At 45.9% G+C, this 25,311-nt stretch overlaps 1 protein-coding gene across 4 annotated transcripts in view; it reads right to left on the bottom strand.

The window, feature by feature from the left end:
• The window catches only part of brf2 (BRF2 RNA polymerase III transcription initiation factor subunit), a 47,640-nt gene extending 22,528 nt beyond the window's left edge, over nt 1-25,112 (bottom strand). For 2 of the 4 annotated variants that reach the window (XR_010019029.1, XM_063056767.1), the window contains exons 1-4: nt 11,080-11,211; nt 9,477-9,637; nt 7,250-7,309; nt 4,979-5,300 (exon numbers count right to left, since the gene is read on the bottom strand). Coding sequence is in view for 3 of the 4 variants with exons in the window: in XM_063056767.1 (XP_062912837.1) it covers nt 4,979-5,300; nt 7,250-7,309; nt 9,477-9,630 (536 nt within the window). In the remaining variant the exon portion in view is untranslated. Of the gene's footprint in view, nt 1-4,978; nt 5,301-7,249; nt 7,310-7,897; nt 8,070-9,476; nt 9,638-11,079; nt 11,212-24,984 lie in introns of those variants that run through there. The other 2 variants (XM_063056768.1, XM_063056769.1) reach the window with 2 other exon arrangements.
• Nucleotides 25,113-25,311: the final 199 nt, after the last annotated feature.

Here is a 25,311-nt window from a genome sequence, read left to right as displayed (position 1 = left end):
GGTCTACAAATTACAACAGGAGATAGAAAATGCATGACAAAAGGGTAATGTTATGATAGTCATGGGGGATTTCAATATGCAGGTAGATTGGGAATATCAGGTTGGTGCTGGATCCCAAGAGGGGTAATTTCTAGAAAGCCTATGAGATGATTTTTTTTAAGAGCAGCTTGTGGTTGATCCCACTAGGTGATTAGCTATTCTGGATTAGGCGCTGTGCAATGAACCAGAATTGATTAGAGTGCTTAAGGTAAAAGGACCCTCGGGGCAAGTGTTCAGAATATGATTGAATTCACCCTGAAGTTTGAGAAGAAACTAAAGTCAGAATGTATCAGTATTACAGTGGAGTAAAGGGAATTACAAAGGCATTAGACAGGAGCTGGCCAAAACTGATTGGAAAAGAACACTGGCAGGGATGATGGCAGAGCAGCAGTGGCTGGAATTTCTGGAAGCAATTCAGAAGGCAGAGGATAAATACATACCAAAGAGAAAGTAGTATTCTAAAGGCAAGATGAAACAACCATGACTAACAAGGGAAGTCAAAGCCAACATAAAAGCAAAAAAGAGGGCATATAATAGAGCAAAAATTAGTGGGAAGTTAGAGGATTGTGAAGCTTTTAAAAACCAACAGAAGGCAACTAAAAAAGCAATTAAGGAAAAGATGGAATAAACTAGCCAATCATAGAGGATACCAAAATTTTCTTCAGATACATAAGGTGTAAAAGAGAGGCGAGACTGAATATCAGACTGCTGGAGAGGGAGTGACGGGGAACAAGGAAATGGTGGACAATCTGAATAAGTATTTTGCATCAGTTTTCACTGTGGAAGGCACTGGCCGGATGGTGGAAGTGTCAGAGTGTCAGGGGTCAGACAATTGTGAAGTTGCATAACTAGGGAGAAGGTTCTTGAGAAACTGAAAGGTCTGAAAGTAGGTAAGTTACCTGGACCAGATGATATACACTCAGGGTCTGAAAGAGGTAGCTGAAGAGATCTTGGAGGCATTGGTAATGAACTTTCAAGAATCACTAGATCCTGGAATGGTTCCGGAAGACTGGAAAATTCCAAATGTCACTCCACTCTTCAAGAAGGCAGAGAGGGAGAAAAAAGGAAATTATAGGCCAGTTAGTCTGAACTCAGTGGTTTGGAAGATGTTGGAGTTGATTGTTAAGGATGTAGTTTTGGGGTACTTGGAGGCACATGATAAAATAGGCCATAGTCAGCATGGTTTCCTCAATGGAAAATCTTGACGACAAGTCTGTTGGAGCTCTTTGAAGAAATAGCAAGCAGGATAATCAAAGGAGAATCAGTTGATGTTGTGTACTTGGGTTTTCAGAAGGCCTTTGACAAGGTGCCACACATGAGGCTACTAAACTAGTTAAGAGCCCATGGGCTCCCAGCTTTGATCCTCAATCCAATCTCAGGTGCTCTCTCTGTGGAGTTTAAATTTTCTAGATAAGGGTAGGACTAGTGTGAACAACAGGTGCTTGATGGTGAGAATGGACCCCATGCTCCCTATGATTCTTAGCAACCCAAACACACATCCTTTGCTCCTACATAGCTTTTCTTGTTCCAGGTGGTCTCTGTTCCTTCCCTATTTACAATGCTCTAATGTAGTCTTCTAAGAAATTATTGACCTGTGCTATCTTGAAATAAATCCAATAGCTTGGCACTGGGTAAAATATGGTGGGAAAGAATTTCCTCCCCTTCCCACACCACCACCATTCAGTTGGCCTGGACTTTCATCCAGATTTTCATGACCCCTGTAAAGACAGGTTGAGTGCCAACTAGATCATGACAACTGGATGAGAGTTGAGGGGTCCATAGACATAGAACATAGAATAGTACAGCACAGTACAGGCCCTTCAGCCCACAATGTTGTGCTGACCCTCAAACCCTGCCTCCCATATAAGCCCCCAACTTAGATTCCTCCATATACCTGTCTAGTAGTCTCTTAAACTTCACTAGTGTATCTGCCTCCACCACTGACTCAGGCAGTGCATTCCACGCACCAACCACTCTCTAAGTAAAAAACTTTCCTCTAATATCTCCCTTGAACTTCCCACCCCTTACCTTAAAGCCATGTCCTCTTGTATTGAGCAGTGGTGCCCTGGGGAAGAGGCGCTGGCTATCCACTCTATCTATTCCTTTTATTATCTCGTACACCTCTATCATGTCTCCTCTCATCCTCCTTCTCTCCAAAGAGTAAAGCCCTAGTTCCCTTAATCTCTGATCATAATGCACACTTTCTAAACCAGGCAGCATCCTGGTAAATCTCCTCTGTACCCTTTCCAATGCTTCCACATCCTTCCTATAGTGAGGTGACCAGAACTGGACACAATACTCCAAGTGTGGCCTAACCAGAGTTTTATAGAGCTGCATCATTACATCGCGACTCTTAAACTCTATCCCTTGACTTATGAAAGCTAACACCCCATAAGCTTTCTTACCTACCCTATCCACCTGTGAGGCAACTTTCAGGGATCTGTGGACATGTACCCCGAGATCCGTCTGCTCCTCCACACTACCAAGTATCCTGCCATTTACTTTGTACTCTGCCTTGGAGTTTGTCCTTCCAAAGTGTACCACCTCACACTTCTCCGGGTTGAACTCCATCTGCCACTTCTCAGCCCACTTCTGCATCCTATCGATGTCTCTCTGCAATCTTTGACAATCCTCTACACTATCTACAACACCACCAACCTTTGTGTCATCTGCAAACTTGCCAACCCATCCTTCTACCCCAACATCCAGGTCGTTAATAAAAATCATGAAGAGTAGAGGTCCCAGAACAGATCCTTGTGGGGCACCACTAGTCACAATCCTCCAGTCTGAATGTACTCCCTCCACCACCACCCTCTGCCCTCTGCAGGCAAGCCAACTCTGAATCCACCTGGCCAAACTTCCCTGGATCCCATGCCTTCTAACTTTCTGAATAATCTACCGTGTGGAACCTTGTCAAATGCCTTACTAAAATCCATATAGATCACATCCACTGCACTATCCTCATCTATATGCCTGGTCACCTCCTCAAAGAACTCTATCAGGCGTGTTAGACACGATCTGCCCTTCACAAAGCCATGCTGACTGTCCCTGATCAGACCATGATTCTCTAAATGCCTATGGATCCTATCTCTAAGAATCTTTTCCAACAGCTTTCCCACCACAGACGTAAGGCTCACTGGTCTATAATTACCCGGACTATCCCTACTACCTTTTTTGAACAAGGGAACAACATTCGCCTCCCTCCAATCCTCCGGTACCATTCCCGTGGACAACGAGGACATAAAGATCCCAGCCAGAGGCTCAGCAATCTCTTCTCTCGCCTCCTGGAGCAGCCTGGGGAATATTCCGTCAGGCCCCGGGGACTTATCTGTCCTAATGTATTTTAACAACTCCAACACCTCCTCTCCCTTAATATCAGCATGCTCCAGAACATCAACCTCACTCATATTGTCCTCACCATCATCAAGTTCCCTCTCATTGGTGAATACCGAAGAGAAGTATTCATTGAGGACCTCGCTCACTTCCACAGCCTCCAGGCACATCTTCCCACCTTTATCTCTAATCGGTCCTACCTTCACTCCTGTCATCCTTTTTTTCTTCACATAATTGAAGAATGCCTTGGGGTTTTCCTTTACCCTACTCGCCAAGGCCTTCTCATGCCCCCTTCTTGCTCTTCTCAGCCCCTTCTTAAGCTTTCTTGCTTCCCTATATTCCTCAATAGACCCATCCGATCCTTGCTTCCTAAACCTCATGTATGCTGCCTTCTTCCTCCTGACTAGATTTTCCACCTCACTTGTCACCCTCGGTTCCTTCACCCTACCATTCTTTATCTTCCTCACCGGGACAAATTTATCCCTTACATCCCGCAAGAGATCTCTAAACATCCACCACATGTCCATAGTACATTTCCCTGCAAAAACATTATCCCAATTCACACCCGCAAGTTCTAGCCTTATAACCTCATAATTTGCCTTTCCCCAATTAAAAATTTTCCTGTCCTCTCTGATTCTATCCTTTTCCATGATAATTATAAAGGCCAGGGAGCGGTGGTCACTGTCCCCCAGATGCTCACCCACTGAGAGATCTGTGACCTGACCTGGCTCATTACCTAGTACTAGATCTAGTATGGCATTCCCCCTGGTCGGCCTGTCCACATACTGTGACAGGAATCCATCCTGGACACACTTAACAAATTCTGCCCCATCTAAACCCTTGGAACTAATCAGGTGCCAATCAATATTAGGGAAGTTAAAGTCACCCATGATAACAACACTGTTATTTTTGCACCTTTCCAAAATCTGCCTCCCAATCTGCTCCTCTGTATCTCTGCTGCTACCAGAGGACCTATAGAATACTCCCAGTAGAGTAACTGCTCCCTTTCTGTTCCTGACTTCCACCCATATTGACTCAAAAGAGGATCCTGCTACATTACCCACCCTTTCTGTAGCTGTAATAGTATCCCTGACCAGTAATGCCACCCCTCCTCCCCTTTTTCCGCCCTCTCTATCTCTTTTAAAGCACTGAAATCCAGGAATATTGAGAATCCATTTCTGCCCTGCTGCCAGCCAAGTTTCTGTAATGGCCACTCCATCATAATTCCATGTATGTATCCAAGCTCTCAGTTCATCACCTTTGTTCCTGATGCTTCTTGCATTCAGGTACACACATTTCAGCCACACATTCCAGACCATGACTTGACCAACCATTTGAAATTCTCATGTTATAGCACCTCATTTGCAGGTCCAGAGCAACCAAAGTTAGCTATGGGCAGAAAAGGATTCATTTCTGAATGACTGTATGATTGTATTTTACACACAGTGCAGTATATGGTGGCTCTGTCTTCACTATTCTGTGTACCAATGAGCCTGCTCTGAATGCAGAGCACAAAACCAGCGAAGCTGTACCCATCCACATGTAGGTTAATTCACATTGTGAGTGGGAGTTCAGCTGGGATGACAGAGTGAGAGGATTTACTAACCCATTGCAGTGAGTTGTCACCAAATCCTTCAGGCTGAGGGTGGGAACATCCAGCTGTAGTTCTTTCACCAGCTGCAGGTAGACAGTCGAGAAGAGGGTGGCTTCCACATGGAGGAGGGAACACAGGGTGCCCATGGTCAGAGGCCAGTTATGCTGTCGACAGGCGATGTGAATACAGCAGCCCACCAAAGCCTCTTTCTTCTCCAGAGCGACATGCAGGAAGTCATCGTGATCATAGGCTCGGACATAAAGCTCCATGGCTGTGTCCTCCACAACTGGACGCAGACGGAGAATTTGGCACAGGTCACGGACCCGCCTCATACCTAAAGACAGACACAAACGGAGTCAATCACAGCGGAGATAGATGCTTCCAGTGCTAGCTACTATGCCCAGACTCAATACAATAACCCAAAAATTCTTCCAGCACTAAGAATAATGCCCAGACTCAATACAATAACCCAAAAACTGAGATAGTCACTTCTCAGGCCAATAGAACATAATGTGTTTCTGCGTATGCATTTGTACAGTGGGAGATGTGGTGTGCAGGGCTAGAGCAGTTATAGAATGATACAGCCATTTTGCCCAACTCGTCCATGTCACCTAAAGGTCATCCTGAGCTAGTTCCATTTGCTTGCATTTGGTCTGTTTCCCTCTAAACTTCACCCATCCATGTATCTGTTCAAATATCTCTTAAACTTTGTAGAGGCAGGTACAATTACCTTTCCCCATACTGATACTACCATGGATAAAGCGTTGGCTGATTAGCAGGAGGCAAAGAGAGAGAATAAAGTAATCCTTTTCTGGTCGGCTGATGGTGGTCAGTGGTGTTCCACAGGGGTCTCTGTTGGGACTGCTTCTTTTCACATTGTATGCCAATGACTTGTACGACGGAATTGACGCTTTGTGGCCAAGTTTGCGGACAATAGGCGGAGGGGAAGTAGAGAAGCTACGGATGGACTTCAGGCAGATTAGGAGAATGGGCAAAGAAGTGGCAAATAGAGATAAAATTCAAAAATCTGAGGTGCAGAGGGACTTGGGAGTCCTCGTGCAAGATTCCTTAAGGGTTAAATTGCAGGTTGAGCCGGTGGTGTGGAAGGCAAATGTGATGTTAGCATTCAATTCCAGAGGACTAGAATATAAAAACAAGGATGTAACATTGAGGCTTTGTAAAGCACTGATGAGGCTTCACTTCAAGTATTGTGAGCAGTTTTGGGCTGCTTATCTACGAAAGAATATGCTGATACTGGAGAGATTCAAAGGATGTTCATAAAAATAATTCCATGATTGAAAAGCTTGTCCTATGGGGAGCATTTGATGGCTGGGCCTCTACTCACTGGAATTCAGAAGAATGAGGGGTGACCTCATTGAAACCTATGGAATGTTGAAAGGCCTCGATAGAGTAGATGTGGAGAGGATGTTTCCAATGGTGGGAGTCGAAGATCAGAGGACAAAGCCTCAAAATAGAGGGGTGTCCTTTATGACAGAGATGAGGAGGAATTTCTTTAGCAAGAGAGTGGTGAAACTGTGGAATTCATTGCCACAGGAGGCTGTGGAGGCCAAGTCATTGGGTATATTTAAGACGGAGGTTGATAAATTCTTGAATAGTCAGGGCATGAAAGGATACAGGGAGAAGGCAAGAGATTGGGGCTGAGAGGAAAAATGGATCAGCCATGATGAAATGGCGGAGGAAACGCTACGGGGCAAATGGCCTAATTCTGCTCCTATGTCTTATGGTCCTCTGGTCTTGATCACATTTTAAAAAGTACTTGGATAAGACATATGCCTGCTGGAATGTGAGATAGGACTGAAGAGCTTACTGCTGGAGCACCTCCGCTCAATTCCCTGACCCAGGCGGTAACTACAGTGTTTTCTTAAGAATTATACAAGTAGGGTTTTCTAATAACTGAACAGGCACACAGCTAACTGTAACTCCTTTGAAAATCTCATTGGGACAGAAATATACACAATACCCAGGGCAGTAACAGTGACAGAGCCAAATACTGATGGCATTCCCTGCTTGACATGCTGAGAACTCACTGCATTTCTTCACTTTCTCAGACCATTCCTCATTTGCTGTTCCTCTCCGTGCCTTGTGGCACATCGGGCAGCAACCTGGCCGCTTCTTTGGCATTTGTCTGTTTTTACGAAGCCCAGTTGCTAGCTCGACACTCCACCCATAACCCAGCACGGATGGAAGGCGTGCAAGGAGCCGGCCAGACTCGAACCCGGTGTGGATGCCACTACCCCTCCGGCCGGATATTCCACATCTTACCTTGTACTTTATTCCGACAGGGCTTCTTCGCTTCAGCTGTGCTCTCGGTGAACTTCACTGCTGTGGATCGGGAGAAGTAAACTCAACAACAGGGATCGAATAGGGAGCGTCTCCCGTGCAGAACAATTGATTGATAAACCTTGACAAGGCACAGGGTACTGGCTGGTAGTCTTTACCCTCGATACCCCACAGATCTCTTCACTGTGATCAGGTACAGGAGCCCAGGGCGTTTAGGTCCTCTCTCTAATTAAGGGATTCCCAGCTAGTAACAACAGAAAGCATGTTTAATTCCCTTCCCTCTAATCCAGACATTACTGGGTCAAGGAATACAAAAGAGAAAATCTGCATGTGCTGGAAATCCAAGCAACACACACAAAATGCTGGAGGAACTCAGCAGGCTTTTCACCCTGCCTGCTGAGGGCTGATCAGACACCCAGTGCATCTAGAACCGAGAAGAGCACAGGACAGGAATGCACAGCCCATGATATCGTGCTGAAGTAATCAAGCTAATGACATTGTTGTTCCATAAACCACGATACAGCAAAAAGCTTGCCCTGTAAACTCTTCTTACAGATCAAATCACTACACAGTGCATTGACTTAGAACAAAGTAAAACAATAACAATGCAGAACAAATTATAAACACTACCAAAAAAATGCCGTGCAGATAAACAATAAAGTGCAAGAGCATAACAATGATGATTGAGAGGTCTAAGGTCCATCTCATTGTACAAGAGGTCCATTCAGGAGTTTGACGACAGCAGGATAGAAGCTGTCTGTGAGCCTGGTGGTACGTGCTTTCAGGCTGTTGTATCTTCTGCCTGATGGAAGAAGGGAGAAGAGAGAATATGTGGGGTGGGCTGGATCTTTGATTATGATACAGTGAGATACGGTGTGGAACAGGGCCTTTTGGCCCAACAAACTGCATCGCGCAGCAACCTGCCTTTTTAATACTAGCCTATCACAAGATAACTTATAATGGCCAATTAACCTACTAACCAGTATCCTTTTGGATGTGGGAGTCCAGAGAGGAGAGGCTGGTTCCTGTGATAAACCCTTCAGCTTGCACAAGGTCCACATGCCTTCTGCACTGCATATTCACGAGCCTTTAAACGCTTCTATCGTATCTGCGTCTACCACAACCCTGGCAGTGCACTCTAGGCCCCACCACTTCGTGTGAAGAAAACTTTTCCCTCACAAGTCCTTTGCACATTTCCACTCTCACCGTGCCCTCTAGTAACAGGCAATTCAACCCTGAGAAAGAGATATCAGCTGTTGACTCGATCTCAGCCTGTATTTATTTTATGACCTTCTGTCATCCCCTCAGCTCTGCCACTCCAGAGAAACCATCCAAAATATGCTCCTTGTAGCACGTGCACTCTAATCCAAACAGCGTCCTGATGAACCTCTTCTGCATTCTCTCCAAGGCCAACAGATCTTGATATCACAAACAAGAGAACAATCTGTAGATGCCGGAAATCCAAGTAACACACACAAAATACTAGAGGAACTCAGCAGGCCAGGCAAAGGCCTTCCAGGTGAGGTGACACTTCACTTGTGAGTCTGTTGGGGTCATATACTGTGTCCAGTGCGGCCTCCTGTATATCGGTGACACCTGACGTAGATTCGGAGACCGCTTCACCCAGCATCTACGCTCCATCTACCAGAAAAAGCAGGATCTCCCTGTGGCCACCCATTTTAATTCCACTTCCCATATGTCCATCCATGGCCTCCTCCGCTGTCGTGATGAGGCCACACTCAGGTTGGAGGAACAATACCTATATTCTGTTTGGGTAGCCTCCAACCTGATGACATGAGCATCGATTTCTCAAACTTCCGGTAATACCATTTTCCATCCCCTTTTCCCTCTCTCACCTCATCTTCTTGCCAGTTCATCACCTCCCTCTGGTGCTCCTTCCCCTTTTCTTTCTTCCATAGCCTTCTGTCTCTTTCACCAATCAACTTCCCAGCTCTGTACTTCACCCCTCCCCGTCCAGGTTTCACCTATCACCCTTGTGTTTCTCTCTCCCCTCCCCTCTTTAAATCTACTCCTCAGCTTCTTTTCTCCAATCCTGCCGAAGGGTTAGACCCCAAGATCGGTCTGACATTAACGGTGCTAAGGGTCCCCACCGTAGCTTTACACTTGGTGCCCCGAAACGCACACTGTATCCCTCGATCAGAAAGCAGAACAACTCCTGGAGTAACCAGCTCCGAGCCGAGCCTCTTACCTTGGAGGAAAGTTTCTTCGGTGCGTGTTGTAGTGAGCAGCCCCTCGGTCAACAGGAAACCACATTCGGTACACACCATGTGGTTCTGGCTGTAATGTGTGTCTTCTTCCACTGCATCAGATCCACACTCAGGGCACCTGCTCCGCTCAGCCATCTTCACACTGAAAGAGAGACATAGCGGTTGAATCCCTCCACGTTCTTAAAGACCAAACAGCAAGTACCGGCACTCTCCCAGAGAGAGAACCGAGGAAACGGAAGCCCTGGGAGCACAGGCCAAACTTCAGCACCTCAGTTTGCTATAAAATGTCTGCAAGAAGTTTCGTGAAAGTTGGAACTCTCGAGCCACACACAAAGGGTCTCAGCCCACAAAGTTGACTGTTAATTCCCCTATATAGACGCCGTCTGACTTGCTGAGTTTACACACTGCATCCGCAAAGCAAACAGCATTGTGAAGGACCCCACACACCCCTCTTACTCTTCTCCCTCCTGCCATCTGGCAAAAGGCACCGAAGCATTCGGGCTCTCACGACCAGACTATGTAACAGTTTCTTGCCCCAAGCCATCAGACTCCTCAATACCCAGAGCCTGGACTGACACCAACCTACTGCCCTCTACTGTGCCTACTGTCTTGTTTATTATTTATTGTAATGCCTGTACTGTTTTGTGCACTTTATGCAGTCCTGGGTAGGTCTGTAGTCTAGTGTAGTTTTTATGTTGTTTTTACGTAGTTCGGTGTAGTTTTGGTATTGTTTCATATAGCACCATGGTCCTGAAAAACTTTGTCTCGTTTTTACCGTGTACTGTACCAGCAGTTATGGTCGAAATGATGATAAAACAAGACTTGACTTGACTTGAGTTCCTTCAATAGGTTTCCTGTCCTATCGCCACACTCCGTGGTTCTGCCAACAGTCCGAGCCACAGCAGCACAGTGTGACACTACTACAGCTAAGGGTGGAGTTCAGAGTTCAATTCCAGCGTCCTCTGGAAGGAGTTTTATGTCCTCCCCATGAACACCCCAGTTTCCTCCGGGTGCTCCGGTTTCCTCCCACAATCCAAAGACCTACCGGTTAGGAGGCCAATTGGTCCAGTGATTAGGTTAGTGTTAAATAGGAGGGTTGCTGGGCAGTGCACCTCCGTGAGCCAGAAAGCCCAGTCCCGCATTCTAAGTAAATAAAATTAAATATCTATTTTGAATGTGATCAATGAAAGCATCTCCGTTGTCTTGCTGTAAACCAAAATGCCAAAAGTTCACCCTTCCACCATAAGTTCTTGCTCCCCAAAGTGCAAGAATGGTGCCTGCTTGCTGCGTTCCCTGACACAGCAAAGGCAGCCTCCCAGAACTGCACAGTCCCCAGGGTGGCTCTCACCACGCCGCCACACAGCTGTGACAAGACATTCTCTCGCAATGAATTTGACTGGGGAGGTGATGGGGAAGGGTGGAGAGGGGAGGTAGGAGGACAAAGGAGGGGACACACAAAATACTCTGCAGATGCTGGGGTCAAACAACACGCTGGAGGAACTCAGCAGGTCGGGCAGCATCCGTGGAAACGATTAGTCAACGTTTCGGGAAGAGGATGCAAGAATCCCCGAATTTCGGACTGACCGTGTAACGGGAGGCGAGCCGCTCTCCCGAGGGGTCCGGCCGGGTCCACGAAACTTCCAGCACCTGGGCCTCCTGTCTGCCCGTCACAAAGATGGCTCCAGGTCCGGAAACATCCTATTCCAGTGTGCCCGTCAAAAAAATGGCGTTGGCGCCCCCATGTGATCTGCTGGGAGCGAATAGCGAGCCGGCAGCATCTTTTTAAATGTCAACATAATTTATATTTCTAAGAATATATACAAAAAGTAGAAAAAATGCACGGCTTCCTTTGCATCCAGGGTCTTTCAATCGGTGCATTCAGCAGCCCATCCATAGGCAGCTTTCGCACATTGTACGCAAAGGGTTGCACTAACACCTGGAGAGTATAACCACCGCCTCCCGAAGTGTTTAAGACCCAGCGCCCGGTCCCCGGTCTCTCAAGCGGCGCAAACACCTTGGATTGTAGGCCCTCTCCGCACAGCATCGGCAGTGGCTGCACCGAACTCCAGTGTGACCCTCACCTCTACATAGGCTGCAGCCTGGCATTCCCAAGCAGTTGTACTCCCTTACTGTTGTAAAAAATACGAGGTTGTGATAGTAGGTGATTTTAACTTTCCACACATTGACTGGGAATCCCATACTGTAAAAGGACTGGATGGGACAGAGTTTGTCAAATGTGTTCAGGAAAATTTCCTTCATTACATAGAAGTCCCAACAACGGAGCGGGCGATGCTGGATCTGCTATTGGGGAATGAGACAGGGCAGTGACAGAAGTTTGTGTAGGGTAACACTTTGCATCCAGTGATCACAATGCCATTAGTTTAAAAGTACTGTAAATATGCAAAGAGAAAAGTCTGGTCCGCAGGTTGAGATTCTAAATTGGAGAAAGGCCAATGTTGATGGTATCAGAAAGGATCTGACAAGTGTAGATTGGGACAGGCTGTTTTCTGGCAAAGGTGTACTTGGTAAGTGGGAGGCCTTCAGAAGTGAAATTCTGAGAGTACAAAGCTTGTAAGTGCCTGTAACAGGTTTAGGGAACATTGGTTTTCAAGAGATATTGAGGCCCTAGTTGAGGGAAAAAAAGGTTTGTGGCAGGTATAGGATAGGAACAAATGAGGTGCCTATGGAGTATAAGAAATGCAAGAGAACACTTGGGAAAGGAATCAGGAGGCTAAAGGAAGGCAAGAGTTTGCCCTAGCAGAGAAGGTGAAGGAGAATCCCAAGGGATTCTACAGAGATGTTAAAAGCATAGAAACATAGAAAACCTACAGCACAATACAGACCCTTTGGCCCACAAAGCTGTGCCGAACATGTTCTTACCTTAGAACTACCTAGGCTTACACATAGCCCTCTATTTTTCTAAGCTCCATGTACCTGTCCAGGAGTCTCTTAAAAGACCCTATCGTATCCGCCTCCACCACCGTTGCCGGCAGCGCATTCCACGCACTCACCACTTTCTGCACAAAAAACTTACCCCTGACACCTCCTCTGTACCTACTTCCAAGCACCTTAAAACTGTGCCCTCTTGTGTTAGCCATTTCAGCCTTGGGAAGAAGCCTCTGACTAGCCACATGATCAATGCCTCTCATCATGTTATACACCTCTATCAGATCACCTCTCATCCTCCATCGCTCCAAGGAGAAAAGGCCATGTTCATTCAACCTATTATCATAAGGCATGCTCCCAATCCAGACAACATCCTTGTAAATCTCCTCTGCACCCTTTCTATAGTTTCCACATCCTTCCTGTAGCGAAGTGACCCAAACTGAGCACAGTAGTCCAAGTGGAGTCTGACCAGGGTCCTATATAGCTGCAACATTACCTCTCAGCTCTTAAACTCAAACCCATGATTGATGAAGGCCAATGCTCCGTATGCCTTCTTAACCACAGAGTCAACCTGCGCAGCAGCTTTGAGTGTCCTATGGACTCGGACCCCAAGATCCCTCTGATCCTCCACACTACCAAGAGTCTTGCCATTAATACTATATTCTGCCATCATATTTGTCCTACCAAAATGAACCTCCTCACACTTATCTGGGTTGAACTCCATCTGCCACTTCTCAGCCCAGTTTTACATCCTATCAATGTGCTGCCCTCCACACTATCCACAACACCTCCAACTTTTGTGTCATCAGCAATTTTACTAACCCATCCCTCCACTTCCTCATCGAGATCATTTATAAAAATCACAAAGAGTAGGGGTCCCAGAACAGATCCCTGAGGCACACCACTGGTGACCAACCTCCATGCAGAATATGACCAGTCTACAACCACCCTTTGCCTTCTGTGGGCAAGCCAGTTCTGGATCCACAAAGCAATGTCCCCTTGGATCCCATGCCTCCTTACTTTCTCAATAAGCCTTGCATGGGGTACCTTGTCAAATGCCTTGCTGAAATCCATATACACTACATCTACTGCTCTACCTTTATCAATGTGTTCAGTCACATCCCCAAAAAATTCAATCAGGCTTGTAAGGCACGACCTGCCTTTCACAAAGCCATGATGACTATTCCTAATCATATTATGCCTCTCCAAATGTTCATAAATCCTGCCTCTCAGGATCTTCACCATCAACTTACCAACCTCTGAAGTAAGACTCACTGGTCTATAATTTCCTGGGTTATCTCTACTCCTTTTCTTGGATAATGGAACAACATCCGCAACCCTCCAATCCTCCAGAACCTCTCCCGTCCCCATTGATGATGCAAAGATCATAATCAGAGGCTCAGCAATCTCCTCCCTCGCCTCCTACAGTAGCCTAGGGTACATCTCTTCCGGTCCTGGTGACTCATCCAACTTGATGCTTTCGAAAAGATCCAGCACATCCTCTTTCTTAATATCACCATGCTCAAGACTCTCAGTCCACTGTAAGTCATCCCTACAATCGCCAAGATCCTTTTCCGTAGTGAATACTGAAGCAAAGTATTCATTAAGTACCTCTGCTATCTCCTCCAGTTCCATACACACTTCTCCACTGTCACACTTGATTGGTCCTTTTCTCTCACGTCTTATCCTCTTGCTCTTCACATACCTGTAGAATGCCTTGGGGGTTTTCCTTACTCCTGCCCACCAAGGCCTTCTCATGGCCCTTTCTGACTCTCCTAATTTCTTTCTTCAGCTCCTTCCTGCTAGCCTTATAATCTTCTAGATCTCTATCATTACCTAGTTTTTTGAACATTTCATAAGCAAAGGGATTGCAAGGGACAAAATTCATCCTCTGGAAGACCAGAATGGTAATCCATGTGTGGAGCCAAAAGAGATGGAGGAGGATCCTTAATGATTTTTTTTTGTATCAGAATTTACTCAGGAGACAGACACAGAGTCTACAGAAGTGAGGCAAAGCAGCATCAGCTTCCTGGACCTGGTACAGATTACAGAGGAGGAGGTGTTTGCTACCCTGAGGCAAAGTAGGGTGGATAAATCCCCAGGGCCTGACAATGTGTTCCCTCAGATCCTACATGAGGTAAATGCAGAGACTGGTGAGGTCCTAGAAGAGATATTTAAATTATTACTCTATTGTCGCCAAACAATTGATACCAGAGCATACAATCATCACAGCATTATTTGATTCTGCGCTTTGCACTCTCTGGAGTACAAATCAATAGTAAATATAATAAAAATTTAAATTATAAATCATAAATAGAAAAGGGAAAGTAAGGTAGTGCAAAAAAAAACCGAGAGGCAGGTCCGGATATTCGGAGAGTACGGCCCAGATCCGGGTCAGGATCTGTTCAGCAGTCTTATCACAGTTGGAAAGAATCATCGTTAATGACGGGGGAGGTAGCAGAGGATTAGAGGAGAGCCAATATTGTTGCAATCTTTAAAAGAGGCTCTGAACAGAAACCAGGAAATTATAAGCCGGTGAGTCTGACATCAATTGTGGGAAAGTTATTGGAAGATGTTCCAAGGGATCAGATATATAAGTATTTGGATAGACATGAATTGAATAAAGATAGTCAGCATGGCTTCAAAGGTTCATTTTATTATCAAAGTACATACGCAGAATACAACTCGGAGATTCATCTTCTCCAGATAGCCATGAAATACAGAAAATCCATGGAAACCGTTGAAAGAAAAGGTATCAACCCCCCACTCCCACATGAAAATGAAAAAGAAAACAGAACACGCAAACCCCAAACCCCTCGCACAAAAACTGACAGATCTCCCACCCGGGAAATGGCAACAAAAACATCAAACCCCTAACCCCCAACCCCCTCCCAGGCAAAAAAAAATCAGTAACAATAACATCAAACCCCCAATCTCCTCTCTCGTACACAAAAATTTAAGTTTGCCCACACGGAAAAACACCAACTTCAGACCCCTAATCCCCAACCCCTTCCTCACTCAAATAGTAACATGTCGCACACCTGTCAATTGGCAACAAGAAAGAAAACACAAGAAACTGAAGGAGGCCAATATAAGCTACAGTCCACATCAATAATCACATCTCGGAATTCCAAAAACATCCTCCGTCAGCCTCAAGGAGAGCGACAGCTTGAACTCAGTCCTTTCGTGAGCAGCAACCGCTGACACAGCCTTCATCTGCCGCCCTGCGGCCACCCAACCTCCAGCCCAACACAACCTGGAAGATGTGTTGTTATTGGAGAGAGACCAGAGGAGGTTCATGAGGGTGATTCCAGGAATGAAGGGGTTAACATGGGAGGAGTGTTTGTCAGCTTTGAGGCCAGTACTCACTGGAATTTAGAAGAATGCTGGGGGTATCTCATTGAAACCTACCGAATGTTGAAAGGCCTAGATAGGATGGATGTGGAGAGGATGTTTCCTATGGTGGGGGTATCCAGGACTAGAGGGCATAGCCTCAAAATTGAAGTGTGACCTTTTAGAACAGAGGTAAGGGGGACATTTTTTAGCCAGAGAGTAGTGAATCTGTGGAATGCTCTGCCACAGACTGCAGTGGATGCCAAATTGGTGTGTATATTTAAGGCGGAAGTTGATTGTTTCCTGATCAGTCAGGCATCAAAGGATATGGTGAGAAGGCAGGGGTATGAGGTTGAATGGGATCTGGGATCAGCAATGATGGAATGGTGGAGCAGACTCGATGGGCTGAATGGCCTAATTCTGCTCCTATGTCTTATGGCCATGTGACCTTCATGCATTGTAGGTCATGTCTAACCAGTCTTATAGACTTATTTGAGGAAGTTACCAAGAGGGTGGATGAAGGCAAGGCAGTAAATGTTGTCTACATAGACTTTAGGAAGACATTTGACAAGGTCCTACTTGGGAGACTGGTGAAGGAGGTCCAGTCGCTTGGCATTCAGGATGAGGTAGTAAATTGGATTAGACATTGACTTTGTGGGTGAAGCCACAGAGTGGTAGTAGAGGGTTGCCTCTCTGACTGGAGGCCTGTGACTAGTAGAGTGCCGCAGGGGTTGGTGCTGGGTCCTTTGTTATTTGTCCTCTATATCAATGATCTGGAGATAACGTGGTGAACCGGATCAGCAATTTTGCGGATGACACCAAGATTGGGGGTGCAGCAGAAAATAAATAAGCAATAAATATTGAGAACATGAGGTGAAGAGTCCTTGGAAGTGAGTCCTTTAGTTGTGGGAACATTTTAATGATGGGGCAAGTGAAGTTATCCCCTTTAGTTCAGGAGCCTGATGATTGAGGGGTAGTAACTGTTCCGGTGGGGTGAGCCCTGAGACTTCAGTACCACGTTCCTGACGGCAGCAGAGAGAAGAGAACATGCTCTGATTGGTGAGGGTTCCTAATGGTAGATGCAGCTTTCCTGCGACAGCACTGCATGTAGGTGAGACCAGTCGTGGGGAGGGCCTTACACGTGGTTCAAGGGCAGACCAGGCTGTGATGCAGCCAGTCAATATACACCCCACCACACATCTATAGAAATTTGTCAAAGTTTTAGATATCATGCCAAATCTCCGCAGACTCCTAAGGAAGTAGAGGCACTCCCTTGTTTTCTTCATGATTACACTGATATACTGGGTCCAGGACAGGTCCTCTGAAATAATATCACTGAGGAATTTAAAGTTGCTGACCCTCTCTAACTCTGATCCTCTGATGAGGAGTGGCTCATGGACCTCTGGTTTCCTTCTCCTGAAGTCAATAGATAGCTCCTTAGTCCTATTGACATTGAATGAAAGGTTGTTGTTATGGCACCACTCAGCCAGATTTTCAATCTCCCTCCTAAATTCTGATTCATCACCACCTTTGATTCAGCCCACGTCAGTGGTATCATCAGCAAACTTGAATATGGCATTGGAGCTGTGCTTAGCCACGCAGTCATAAGTATAAAGTGAGTAGAGCAGGGGCACAGTACACAGCCTCGTGGTGCACCAGTGCTGATGGAGACCGTGAAGGAGATGTTGTTGCCAGTCCAAACTGACTGGGGTCTGCAAGTGAGGAAATCCATATTCCAATTGCACAAGGAGGTATTGAGGCCAAGATCTTGGAGCTAATTGATTAGTTTTGAGAGGATGGTGGTATTGAATGCTGAGCTTAGTCAATAAAGGGCATTCTGATGCATGCATCTTTGCTGACCAGATGTTCCAGAGTTGAGATGGCATCTGTTGTGGACCTGTTGTTCCAGCAGGCAAATTGAGGCAGATCCAAGTTGCTTCTCAGGCAGGAGTTGATGTTTCATCGCCAACCTCTCAAAATACTTTATCACTGTGGATGCAAATGCTACTGGACGATAGTCATTGAGACAGGTCACCACGTTCTTCCTCAGAGATAGAAGTCACAAGACTATTGGGGGCTGCGGGTGTTCGTGATGGTTCCTCCATCTTTTAACAGTCAAAGGAAGCATGGAAGGTATTGAGCTTGTCTGGAAGTGAAGCCCTTTGGTGCTCGATTTATCTTTAAAAGTGGTAACAATATTCAAGCCCCACCACAACTGCTGAGCATCCTTCGTTGATTTAAGTTTGGTCTGAAATTGCCGCTTCGCCCATACATTCCAGGCACCTACCATTCCCATGTAAAAATCATGCCCCACAGTTTTCCTTTAAAGCTCCCCCTCTCACCTCAAAGCTTGGCATTTCTACCCTGGGAAAAAGACTCTATCCAGCATTCCTATGCCACTCATAATTTTATAAACTTCTAACAGGTTTCCCCTCAGCCTCTACTGCTCCAGACATCTGGTGTATTACCTGCAGTTCTGGTCGCTGCGTGACTGGAAAGATGTAGGAGCTAGGAACAAGGTGCAGTAGATGATCACAAGGACATTGCCTGGATTGGACAGTGTTAGCTTTAAAAAAATGTTGGATAAATGTTTTCACTGGAGTATTGGAGGCTGATGGAGAGACTTGACGGAAGTTTATAATGTTATGAGAGGCATAAATGGGGTGAACAGTCAAAGATCAGGATGGGAACAGCAGACAGAGCACAGGTCAGTCATTCAATCTGCATCTGGTCGTACTGATGTATTAGAGGCCTATACAGAAAATGAAGTTGGATGACGTGCACATGGATCTCTGGAAGAGCTGTTTAGATCCCTGGAATGTGGTGAGGGAAGAGGTACTGGGAAAGGTGTTACACCTCCGGGGAGGAGTGAATCACCAACATCCCTGGCAAGGGGAAGGCATGCATCTCCATTGCCTTACGCACCCACGCTGAGCTCGTTAATTTCATCAACTTTGCCTCCAACTTCCAGCTTGCCCTTAAATTCACTTGGTCCATTTCTGACATTTCCTTCCCCTTTCTTGATCTCTCTGTCTCTATCTCTGGAGACAAACTGTCTATGGATGTCTTTTATAAACCTACTGATTCCTACGACTATCTAGACTATACTTCTTCCCACTCTGTCTCCTGTAAAAATGCTATTTCTTTTTCTCAGTTCCTTCATCTAAGCCGCATCAGTTCCAGGTTGATGCTTTCCTTTCCAGGGCATCAGAGATGTCCTCATCCTTCAAAGAACGGAGTTTCCCTTTGCCCACCATTGATGATGCCCTCACCAGTATCTCCTGCATTTCCTGGACATCCATGCTCACCCTATTTTCCTTTCACCTTATCAGGGATAGAGTTCCTCTTGTCCTCTCCTACCACCCATGAATCTGCACATTCAAAACATCATTCTCCAAAACTTTTGCCATCTTCAATAGAATCCTAACAGCAAACATATCTTTACATTCCCCCCCCTCCATTTTCCGCAGTTATCACTCCCTCCATGATTCCCTTGTCCATTTCTCCATCCCCACTAATCTCCCTTGTGGCACATACCACTGCAAGTGACCAAAATGCTTCAACCACTCATGTACTTCCTCCCTTACCTCCATTCAGGAGTCCAAACAGTCCTTCCAGGTGTGGCAATACTTCACCTACAAATCTGTTTAAGAGTCACCTATTGTATCTGGTGCTCTCAATGCACCTCTAACTTGGTGAAACCCAACGTACTGTAAATCGGGGGGGGGGGGGCCAACCACTTTATCGAGCACCTGCACCTATGCTCCTTTGCCAAGAATGGAATTTCCTGTCAGCCAACCATCTGAATCCCTACCCCCATTCCTGTTCCCACTCTGACTGTCAGGGTGGAGGAGCAGCACCTCACATATAGCCTCCTACTTGATAGCATGAGCATTGATTTCTCCTTCCTTGTTCTTCCATTCCCCACTCTGGCCTTTCATCTCTTCCCATCTGCCTATCACCCCCCCTAAAAAAACTACAGGAGTCTTTTTAAGTGCGGTTAATTTTGAGCTGCAGAACTTATGTTTCCTCTGTATAGTGTGCTTCAAGGCAATATCCCTAATCACATGCTTGACTGAGTAGTGGACATGACCAGGGCACTTAATGACACTAAACAAGCCCTTTCCATCGCGACCCTACTGGTGCACTCACTTCCCAACACACCCATAGCCATTACTACTGACGCTTCAGACGATGTTGTGGGCGCATAAACAGTTGGTCGCAGGGGTGCATGGCAACCACTCACTTTCTTCAGCCACTAGTTCCGTCCCCCTGAAAGGACATGCAGCACGTTTGACCATGAGCTTCTTGGTCTCTATGTGGCTGCCCACCATTTTTGTTTTCTTCTAGAGGGTCACCATTTCATAGTGTTTGTTGACCACACGATGGCCAAAATATCAGACCCTCAGTCTGCACAGCAGTAACGCCACCTGGCCTAAATATCAGCGTTCACAACTGATATACAACATATCAAAGGGAAAAGTAATCCCGTCGCTGACTGCCTCTCACAGCCAGCCATCAAGGCCATACAGTTAGGGGTTGTCTATGCTGGAATGGCAGCGGACCAAGCTACGTCATTCACGGGCCTGCAGTTGGCTGACATTAAGTATGGGGAAGCTGGGGTTTCTCTCCTGTGTAACCAGTCGCCCTCACCCCATAATGCCCGCAAACTGAAGATGGGCTGTTTTCGACTCCCTACATGACCTCTTGCATCCAGACTGGAAGGCCCCACAGAAACCGATTGCACTAAAGTTTGCGTGGCACGGCCTTTGAAATGACGTACATGATTGGACTGCAGCCTGTGTGGAGTGCCAGTGGGCAAAAATTAACCATCACGTTCAGGTGTCATTGGCATCTTTTGAGGTCCCCGAGCCATGGTTTGACCATGTCAATGTTGGCCTCATTGGTCCTCTTCCCCCCTCCCACAGCTTCACGCACCTCCTTACCATGGTGGACCGCTCCAGCAGGTGGCCAGAGGTCATCCCCCTATCATCGACGATAGGTACAGACGTGGCTGGGGCATGGCATTCATCAGCACCTGGGTTGCTCGGTTTGGCACCCCATCTGATACTTCCTCTGACCGCAGTCTCCAATTCATATCAGACCTCTGGGCTGTGATGGCCCACAACCTTGGCATGTATCACACCGTGGTGTATCACTGCAGCTCAATGGCCTATGAGAGTGGCTTCACTGCTCCTTACAGGCTGCTCTGAGGGCTTCCCTGACGGACGAGTGCTGGCATGATCATCTCCCGTAGATTCTGCTGGGGCTCAGAACGGCTCCAAAGGAGGTCCTGCAGCTGAGTTGGTATATGAGTGCCAGGAGATTTCATTCCTGACGCCACGACTACCTTGTCTTCCTCTCGACAGCGTTCCACCCTCCTCAGTAAGTTCAATTCTTTTTTACCCATTTCTACCTCCCATCAAGGCGTACAGCACCCTTGGGTTCCTGTGGACCTACATTCCGCCTCATTTGTTGTCATCTGCCATGACACACACCAATGTCCCCCGAGGCTCTCTCAAGGTAGCCTGTTCTGTGTTTTGGAACACGGAGAGAAGACTTTTATCATAGATAAGAGGGGTAAAACTGTACATCTTTCCACAGATCACCTTCAACTGGCCCACCAAAAATGCTGGAAATTCAAGCAACACACATCAAAGTTGCTGGTGAACGCAGCAGGCCAGGCAGCATCTATAGGAAGAGGTACAGTCGATGTTTCAGGCTGAGACCCTTCCTCAGGACTAACCGAAAGAAGAGCTAGTCAGTGATTTGAAAGTGGGAGGGGGAGCGGGAGATCCAAAATGATAGGAGAAGACAGGAGTGGTGGGGGGGAATGGAGCCAAGAGCTGGACAGTTGATTTTCATGGGACAGGAGGCCCAGGGAGAAGGAAAAGCGCAGGGGGAACCCAGAGGATGGGCAAGGGGTATAGTCAGAGGGACAGAGGGAGAAAAAGGAGAGAGAAAATGTGTGTATATAAATAAATAATGGATGGGGTACGAGGGGGAGGAGGGGCAATAGCGGAAGTTTGAGAAGTCAATGTTCATGCCATCAGGTTGGAGGCTACCCAGACAGAATATAAGGTGTTGTTCCTCCAACTTGAGTGTGGCTTCATCTTTACAGTAGAGGAGGCCGTGGATAGACATGGCAGAATGGGAATAGGATGTGGAATTAAAATGCGTGGCCACTGGGAGATCCTGCTTTCTCTGGCGAACCGAGGCCTTCACCCAGGAACACAGGACCCAAACCGGGCGGCTCTTTCGAGATCCAGACAGGCTTGCAACGCCGGTTTTAGTGAATGCTGTGGGGGCTTGTGTAGGGTAATGTAATCGGTGGAAACGTACAGAATTCACAACCGGCGACATTCTGTCTGTCTGTCTGTATCTTGTTTTACGGCGGTTGGCATCCAGCTTAATGGTGCATTACCGCCACCCTCTGCTCCAGAATGTGCACTAGACAAATATTCTAAATCCCTTCACCCAATCTCTCTCACACACACACACACACACACACACACACACACACACCTACACTTCACCCTCCCATCTTTGACCATCCTAGTACCCTATTCTGTTTATTCGTCATATTCTATAAAAAACCCCTGTACCCCTTAAAAACTCTAAAAATACCCGGACTTGTGCTCTCTCACCCATGCCCAGCAACCCTTTTAATGTGAATTCCTGCATCCCCAACTCCCTTAATTTATTTCTCATCATCTCTCTCTGTATCCCATACTTCCTGCAACACAAAACTACATGTTCTACTGACTCCTCTTCCTGACATTCCTCACACAATCCTGTCTGGTGTTTCCCTATCATTTTCAATGTTTTGTTTAATGCACAATGCCCCAGCCTTAACCTAGTCCACACAATTTCCTCTCTTCTGTTTCCATTACCTACCCTAGTAACTGCAACACTCTTTTGTATTTGATATAAATGCCTCCCTTTCCCCTCCCTGTCCCATCTTTCTTGCCACATTCGGTTGACTTTTTCCCAGATTACACACTTAACCTCTGCTTTACTGATACTAATGTGCATTTCCACATTTTCTTTCTTTAACGCCCTCTTTGCCAACTCATCCACCCTCTCATTCCCTTTCACCCCTACATGTGTTGGAACCCATAGAAATTTTACCTGACCTCCCTGATTTGCAATTCTTGTAACTAACTGAAGGACTTCATAAAGTACATCTTGCCGACTGTTTGTGTGAAAAGACCTTAAACTTGCTAGAACTGAGGATGAATCTGAACATATCAATGCTTTGGCTTGTCTGGCTTTCTGCACCCATTGCAACACAACCAACACTGCCAGCATCTCCACTGTAACTTATTAGATGTTTTTCTGCTGATTCCAATTTCTTTTGCTGGTATTACCACCCCAAACTCTGTCACTCCTATTTCAGGTTCCTTCGCACCATCCGTATAAATGTGAGTATAATCACTATACTTTTCCATCACATGACAGTTAAATGCATTTACCAAATCTGTTTTATATCTTTCTTTCCTTTTTACCTCTAACAAATGCCAGTCTATGTCAGGCCATACAAGTTTCCACGGAGCTACAACCGGATAAACTACTGAAGGACTTATCCTCAGATCAAATACTCCACATTCTTTCGCGATATCATTCCCTACCCGACTAAAGGTATCCCTCTGAAACCTCCCATTTTCCCAGCACTCCTGCAACACTCCTTTAGTAGGGTGAGAATCATTGTGCCCCTGCAAGTTAGCCCAGTAGTTTGCCATCAGTTGCATCCTTCTTAGTTCCAAAGGCATTATTCCCATTTCTACCTGTAGGGCTGACACTGGTGACGTTTTAAAAGCCCCACTGCACACTCTCAAGGCCTGAGCCTGAATCACATCCAGTTTCCTTATAAGAGACCTAGCTGCTGATCCATATATTTCCATAATCCAATACAGATCTTACTAAAGCCACATACACTCTCTTCAAAGCTGAACAACTTGCTCCCCATTCCCTACCAGTCAAACATCTCATCACATTTATTACTTTTTTACATTTTTCCTCAACTTTCCTGATATGGTCTGCCCATGTTAATCGTGAATCAAATATAACTCCCAGAAATTTAAATGATGCAACCCTTTCTAATTCAACCCCATACATCCTTAACTTCTTCCCTACCTCAACCCTTTTCCTGGTAAAAAATACAGTTTGAGTTTTGTCTACTGAAAATCTACATCCCCAATCATAACCCCACTCCACCACTTCATCAATTGCTTCTTGTAGTTTCCTGATTATATGGTCCATGTTCCTGCCTCTTTTCCACAAGGCCCCGTCATCCGCAAACAGTGACCTACCTATATCTACTGGTACCTTTGTGAAGACATCATTGATCATAATCATGAAAACTAATGGGCTAATCATACTACCTTGAGGTGTGCCATTTTCCACTATGTACTGAATTGATAATTCTGATCCAATCCGAACTTGAATTTTTCTACCAAACAAAAAATCTTTAATCCAATTAAAAACTCTCCCACCAACCCCCATCTTGTGCAGTTGAATTAATAATCCTTCCTTCCACATCATATCATAGGCTTTTTCAATGTCAAAGAACACTGCCATTACTGACTCTCTATTTGCCTGGGCCTTCCTTATTTCAGTCTCTAACATAATCACTGAGTCCATGGAATTCCTTCCCTTTCTAAAACCACTCTGATAACTTGCCAGCATTCCCCTTTTCTCAAGCTCATATGATAACCTTTCTGTTATCATCCTTTCCATTATCTTACATATACTTGATGTTAATGCAATTGGGCTGTAGCTAGTGGGTTTTGACAGATCCTTGCCAGACTTCCTTATTGGAATTACTACTGCTTCTTTCCATGCACTTGGTAATCTTCCCTCCTCCCACACTCTGTTATAAAAATGCAGCAACTTCAAGAGCGCTCCTTCTCCTAGATTTTTTTAGCATCACAGAGCATATCAGATCTTTCCCTGGGGAGGTTGGTCTCGATCTCTTTATTGCTCTCACCATTTCTGCTAATGTAAATGGATCATCAATTACATCATCTGTTCCTTCCCTCCTGCTCAACACACCTGGGTGTTGGCTCATTATCCTTTCCCTTCTTCTTCAGACAAATTTTCTGAACTGTGTATCAGTGCAAATGACTTGGCCATGACCTCAGCCTTATCCCTACTGGAGACTGCAGTTTCCTCCTCAGATATCATTACTGGATATTCCCATTCCCTTCTATCTCCTCCCATCCTCTTAATCATTCCCCATATCTCTCCCACAGGTGTTGTTCTTCCTACCTTGTCGCAAAAACTCCTCCAACTTGCCCTTTTAGCTTGACGTATAGTTCTTCTCACTACTGCCTGTGCTTTCTTATATTGAACCAAATGCTGCATATTATGGGTTCTTTTAACTACATTGACTTGGCAGTCACTTTAAGAAGCTGGTCGACGTGATGACGTAATTACGTAAAGGTTTCCCCGTCACTTTGAGCTCAGTTTTTTTTTGGTGTTCAATTAATGTGTTGTTAGTTTTTCAGGGAAAAAAACCGTCTCAGTCGTATTATTTACGAAAATGAATATCTCCAACCACAAGTGTGTCCTGGAGCTGCCGGAACCTAACTGCCT

This window comes from Mobula hypostoma, chromosome 8 (genome assembly GCF_963921235.1).
Source record: "Mobula hypostoma chromosome 8, sMobHyp1.1, whole genome shotgun sequence".
In the NCBI taxonomy this organism is placed as follows: domain Eukaryota; kingdom Metazoa; phylum Chordata; class Chondrichthyes; order Myliobatiformes; family Myliobatidae; genus Mobula; species Mobula hypostoma.
Note: the sequence above shows the minus strand (reverse complement) of the source record. Positions and strands in the feature narration are given on the sequence as shown.